The sequence below is a fragment of the Gymnoscopelus microlampas genome (assembly GCF_963454915.1).
Source record: "Gymnoscopelus microlampas genome assembly, chromosome: 13".
Classification (NCBI taxonomy): Eukaryota; Metazoa; Chordata; class Actinopteri; order Myctophiformes; family Myctophidae; genus Gymnoscopelus; species Gymnoscopelus microlampas.
Window position 1 is genome coordinate 48,204,990 of NC_139950.1, and position 5,960 is coordinate 48,210,949.

The 5,960-nt window shown below is 40.4% G+C and overlaps 1 protein-coding gene across 1 annotated transcript in view; it reads right to left on the reverse strand.

The window, feature by feature from the left end:
• Positions 1 to 1,566: 1,566 nt before the first annotated feature.
• Positions 1,567 to 5,960, reverse strand: part of ankrd1a (ankyrin repeat domain 1a (cardiac muscle)) — an 11,423-nt gene continuing 7,029 nt past the window's right edge. Inside the window, exons 4-9 of the mRNA XM_084075609.1 lie at positions 5,877 to 5,960; positions 5,099 to 5,197; positions 4,685 to 4,783; positions 4,092 to 4,190; positions 3,838 to 3,936; positions 1,567 to 3,121 (exon numbers count right to left, since the gene is read on the reverse strand). The exon at positions 5,877 to 5,960 is cut by the window's right edge and continues 24 nt beyond it. Of these exons, the coding sequence (XP_083931735.1) occupies positions 3,026 to 3,121; positions 3,838 to 3,936; positions 4,092 to 4,190; positions 4,685 to 4,783; positions 5,099 to 5,197; positions 5,877 to 5,960 (576 nt within the window). The 3' untranslated portion in view covers positions 1,567 to 3,025. The remainder of the gene's footprint in view (positions 3,122 to 3,837; positions 3,937 to 4,091; positions 4,191 to 4,684; positions 4,784 to 5,098; positions 5,198 to 5,876) is intronic.

Sequence of the window (5,960 nt, forward strand, 5' to 3'; positions counted from 1 at the left end):
AGATATCTCATAAAACACCCCTTTTCATTTATTATTAAGTTAAATAAGAGTATATTTCACTCCCTCTCTTGCATTATTACATTAACTGAAGAGTAGACTATTTTTTTTTTACTTGTGCCACAGTGACCTTTGCAGGGACGGAATTCTATGGGTCACCGGTTTTGGTGTTTTGTCACGTGACTGAATGATCACCTCTGTCCAGAATGAGTGAAAAACACACATTATGTAACACACGAACGCACACACACACACTTCCAGAAAAGTCCATGAGTGGAAATGCGTGCATATGAGAGAGAGAGAGAGAGAGAGAGAGAGAGAGAGAGAGAGATACAGATTTGTGTTTTTCTTCTAGTTCATACTCTTTTAGTACTTCTCTAGCAGGTTTCTAATGAACAGAATCCCTCTCTTAATGTTGAAAGTAATATGGAATAGTTATCAATGAAATGTAAAAGTTGTTTTCATAAACACGGCCATTAGGGCCATATTAAGCATGTTATTGTCGCTGTCAGGTAGTCAAAGCTTGTATGTCCAAAAGCATAACTTTTCCAGGAAAGGGGGGAAAAAATAAGCTGTGTTTCCAGTGTATCTGTCATTTAGTTACAAGTGTCATTGGTTCAATATTTATAAAACCCACACATTGACACGTTTGACCACATTCTTCACTTTCACTTAAAAAGTTTGTAAATAGCATATATACTGTACAAGCTCACGACTAGTTTTTGAAACTTGTCATATATAATGACATGCCCAAAATAAGGATTATTAATACATTATTTGTATTAGATTAGCCTATAGATTATTGATTATTAGTTTGAATTAAATACATTAGATAGTGTTGCTATCTTCCAAACCTTCACTCACAATGATGGTATTAGCATTGGTTCTCAAAGTGGGGTCCGGGGACCCCCAGGGGTACTTGAGGGGGTTCCAGGGGGTCCCCAGCTAAATGATGGACAGGAACCAAATGGACCCTTATGTGTCTGTAACTCTGAGAGTGTACAGATGGAACCAAATGGACCCTTATGGGTCTGTAACTCTGAGAGTGTACAAATGGAACCCAATGGACCCGAACGGGTCCATTGGGTTCCATTTGTACACTGGAACCCAATGGACCCTAACGGGTCCATTGGGTTCCATTTGTACACTCTCAGAGTTAAATTAACGTTGATTTTACAATATGAATTGGGGTCCCAGAGGTATAAATGCCATTAAATGGGGGTCTGTAGCCCTAATGCATGTCAAACTGGGGGACCTTGAAATTGAAATGGTTGAGAATCACTGCTAGTGAGCCGTAAAAACCTTCTCTTATGGGGGTCCCGCTTATCTTTTCAAATGGGGGTCCGTGGGCTAATAAGTGTCAATTTGGGGGTCCTTGACATGAAAAAGTTTGAGAACCACTGGTATTAGTGTATCGGGCTGTTTGCATCCACATTCCAGATGAGGGCGCCAGATCCTTTCTAAAAAAGCCATCTCCAAATGTCATGTATGTATACAGTATTTATTCATTCATTGTCCAGTCAATGAAATAAAAGAAATCTACTTTCCAATAAAAGGGGGCAAAGCCAGTGAAGTTTATTCATTGTTTTTAAAGCACGTCAACACCATCTTGTTTTTCAAACATCCTCTGAACCAACATCAACTTAACCGATCCTTTCACAGAACAAAACACAGCCGAAGTCTCTCTGATAGAGACAGCCATCACTTTGATATCTCTCTGTTACAAACTCTGAGAGAAACAATCTGCAACAAGACATTTCAGACCATATTCCATTACATCATGCATCACAATCACTGTAACCACTTTATCCATATTTTATGGATATCCAAAAATAGCAAATGCTTTTTAGACCCCCTTTCTTTTTTTTACCACTTTTAAGCATTTTAACCACTTTACCAAAATGGAACCAAATGGACCCTTACAGGTCTGTAACTCTTAGAGTGTACAAATGGAACCAAATGGACCCTTACAGGTGTGTAACTCTGAGAGTGTACAAATGGAACCAAAATGGACCCTTACAGGTCTGTAACTCTGGGAGTGTACAAATGGAACCAAATGGACCCTTACAGGTCTGTAACTCTGAGAGTGTAAAAATGGAACCAAATGGGCCCTTACGGGTCCATTTGGTTCCATTTGTACACTCTCAGAGTTATGGGAGTCCGTACCAAAACTGGGGGTCCTTGAAAAGGACAAAGTTGGACAAACACTGTTTTTAAACCCATATACACAAAGCAATCAAATATCCTCCTCCATACTTAATAAAATAGAAAACAACAAATCAATAATCAACCACAATGATTAATCAATCAATAAATATAATTATCACAATTAGCTGTTGCTGACTTAAGCTCAACATAAAAAAAAGAGAAAGACAAGTTTTCGTCCGAGACATTGTCCAGCAATATTTGGCAATCAATCAATAAATCAATCGACGTTCTGATCGGGTTTCACATTATCAATGAATGAGTATTCCTGATTATTACAAGAAACATAGCGGACATGGATGATAGTCATACTGTGCAACTTTTTTCTATTAAACAAACATCATTTCTTTATATAATCTTTTGCTGGTATATGTTTCAAGGTAACCATTATTTTATGTATTATTATCATTTTAAGTTAATACATTAAATTAATAAACACTGTTCCGTTGTTTTTGAGTCTTTCCATAATACCCTCGGCGCTGTAGGACCCTGCAGCCTTCGTTTTTTGGGGCGGCGGTGCTTACCGCGATTTTGTTTTTGAACTGAATTCTGGGAATCGCAGTTCTAACAGACCATAGACAGACGCTGCAATTACAACGGAGCTGCCAAAAAAACGCTTCTGTAATCAATGTTACACAGTGTGAGTTTAATGATGTTTGTTAATGTAAAACCCTTCCATAAGAAAGCACTGAGCCACAATGAGACATTAACTCTCTCTCCACACACACACAATGTTTGGCCATTAATAAATAGATTTGTCTTCCTGCAATAAAGAAGGAAAGCTTCCTTTAATCTATACTGTAAGTTGAATGTGGGTTCTGTTTCACTTCTGCTGTGTTTGTTGTGAAGCGCCGTTTCCCAGAATGCTCTTGGCTCCGTTCTGCCATGAATACAGTGACTCCATGGGCGTCTTCCCGTCCTGCAGAACACAACGAAAAAACAAAGACAGCTTTATAAAATACAGCTATACACAGCTTAGCTTAGCTTAGCTTAGCTTAGTCTAGTTTAGTTTAGTTTCGTTTAGTTCAGTTTAGTCTAGTTTAGTCTAGTAGATGTATGGGATGTGTTCTCTATATAATATTTTTTTAGTGACTTTTTTTTAGCCCTTTTTCTCTCCAATTTAGTCATTATGCCAATCGCTTCCTCCCCACACTCAATTGTGTTGTTTTTCTGTGTAGATTGTATATTATTGTAGATTATTGTGTAGATACTCGACAAAGCCGAGTACGATGCACCACGGTGTATTCAAACCCACAACCTCTGTGGTGGTGGTGGGCAGGTACTCTGCGCCACCCAAGCATCCATGGGATGAGTTCTAATAGTGTGTGTGTGTGTGTAGATCATATATGGTAGACATTATGGGATGTATTCTTACAGAGTGGTCATAAATGGTAGACATTATGGGATGTATTCTTACAGAGTGGTCATACATGGTAGACATTATGGGATGTATTCTTACAGAGTGGTCATAAATGGTAGACATTATGGGATGTATTCTTACAGAGTGGTCATACATGGTAGACATTATGGGATGTATTCTTACAGAGTGGTCATAAATGGTAGACATCATAGGATGTATTCTAATAGAGCGTAGATCGCTAGAGGTTCGGGCCGCTGCGCGGCCAATATTCTTACAGAGTTCTTGGTGTTCAGCTTGGCTCCGTACATCATCAACAGCTGGATCATCTTGAACCTGTTTATTCTGACAGCATCGTGCATGGGCGTGTCTCCATCCTGGAGAGAAAACACACACACACACACACACACACACACACACACACACACACACACACACACGCACAAGCACACGCACACAAACTCAGTTTTTTTCGATCGCCAATGTGACAGCATGGCGTTATAGTTTGATCAGACTCAGACCGCTCCCTCACCCTGTCTTTAGCGTTAACGTCGGCCCCACAGTGGATGAGGTGCTCCGCACATTCATAGTGTCCTGTCCTCACTGCCACATGGAGGGGAGTGCTGCTCAACTGGAGGAGAGGAGAGGAGAGGGAGGGGGGGGAGGGGAGAGAAGTGTTAATTTGGTTGACTAAAACTATGACTAAAAATGTTCATCGACTACCTTTTGTCAATGACGAAACCTAAACAAAAAATAAGTTATGACGATTATTAAAACTATGACTAAATATACCGACACTTCGGTCAACAAATAAGAACCAGACGAAAATCTTAGAGGGACTAGAGGACAAGAGATCCAGTATAGAACTAAGACAAGTCATTTTATTCTTGAAATAAATATACATGAATTCAAGTCTCCATGGGGTGACTAGTCGATAAGAGAAAAAAGGTCAAACGGGGACCAGCATTTTTATAGGTTTTGGTATGACCCCGACTGGGGATCAAACCCCAGCCTCCAGGTCTCAGGGCGGACACTCTAAACACAAGGCCACTGAGCTGGTCCTATTGATATCTAGCATATGGAGCCTGTATTGATAGGATGTAGTTGTGAAGGTGAAGGAGGTACCTTGTCTCTGGAGGTGAGTTTACCTCCCTGGTTGAGGAGGAGATTTAGGACACACACACTGCCTCCTCGACACGCCCAGTGCACCGCTGTGGCCTCCAGCTGAAACACACACACGCACACACACACACACACACAAAGAGAGAGAGAGAGAGACAAAGCACAGTTGGTACCTGGTTGACCAGTGTGTGTGCATGTGTGTGTGTGTGTGTGTGTGTGTGTGTGTGTGTGTGTGTGTGTGTGTGTGTGTGTGTGTGTGTGTGTGTGTGTGTGTGTGTGTGTGTGTGTGTGTACGCGCGCGCGCGCGAGTGTGTGTGTGTACGCGCGCGCGCGCGAGTGTGTGTGTGTGTGTGTGTGTGTGTGTGTGTGTGTGTGTGTGTGTGTGTGGTGTGGTGTGGTGTGCGTGTGTGTGTGTACCTTGTCCTTGTGGTCCAGAGAAGCTCCAGCCTCCAACAGTCTCTGGACAACTTCCATGTTCCCCTTGAAGCAAGCTTTATGTAGAGCTGACCTCTGGAACTGTACAATAATACAGCATTAATATACTTTAAATACAAATTTAACAATCTTTCATTCATACGTTAAAGATGTATGTAGTAGCGCTGATCTGAACAATGAATGCATACTGTGTAATAGCGATAGCAATACTAGTATGTCTGCAGTAATATCAATAGTAATATTCATAGTGTAAATCAGGGCTACAGCTGAAATACAGCTTTGTCCGAGGGCCTTAACCTAATGTTCTCTTTTTTTCCTTCTCCAAGCCACATTAGGGATTAGGGAGGTGCACAGCGACTCATTTCAAAGCTTTGTAACAGACTGCACGGCTAGTTTATTTATTTAAATTAAGGAAACACACAAAGAAATGTACTCCCATAATGAATGTTAATGATCTGTTTTCGTCTTTGTATCAATTTAAAGGATTTGTCCTCAATAAGAGTCATTAATGGTAAAAGTGCAATATATCAGCTACCTATTTCCTTAAACAGATGAGACAAAATAGCAAAATCAAATGAGCAAGAGCTAAAACAAATAAGTGTATCGACTAAACAAGATCCAATAAAACAATACAACAATAAAACAAGCGTTCGTACAACAGTAACAGTAGCAGACACAATCACGGTAATTGTAATAGCAGAAGTAATATTTGTAATATTGATATCAATATTGACAGCGTTAATCAATAAATAGTACTTACATGGTCGACAGCGTTAGGGCTTCCTCCATCACTCAGGTATTTGTTGACCAGGTTCAGTTTGTTCTCTGTGGCCGCCTTCAGGAA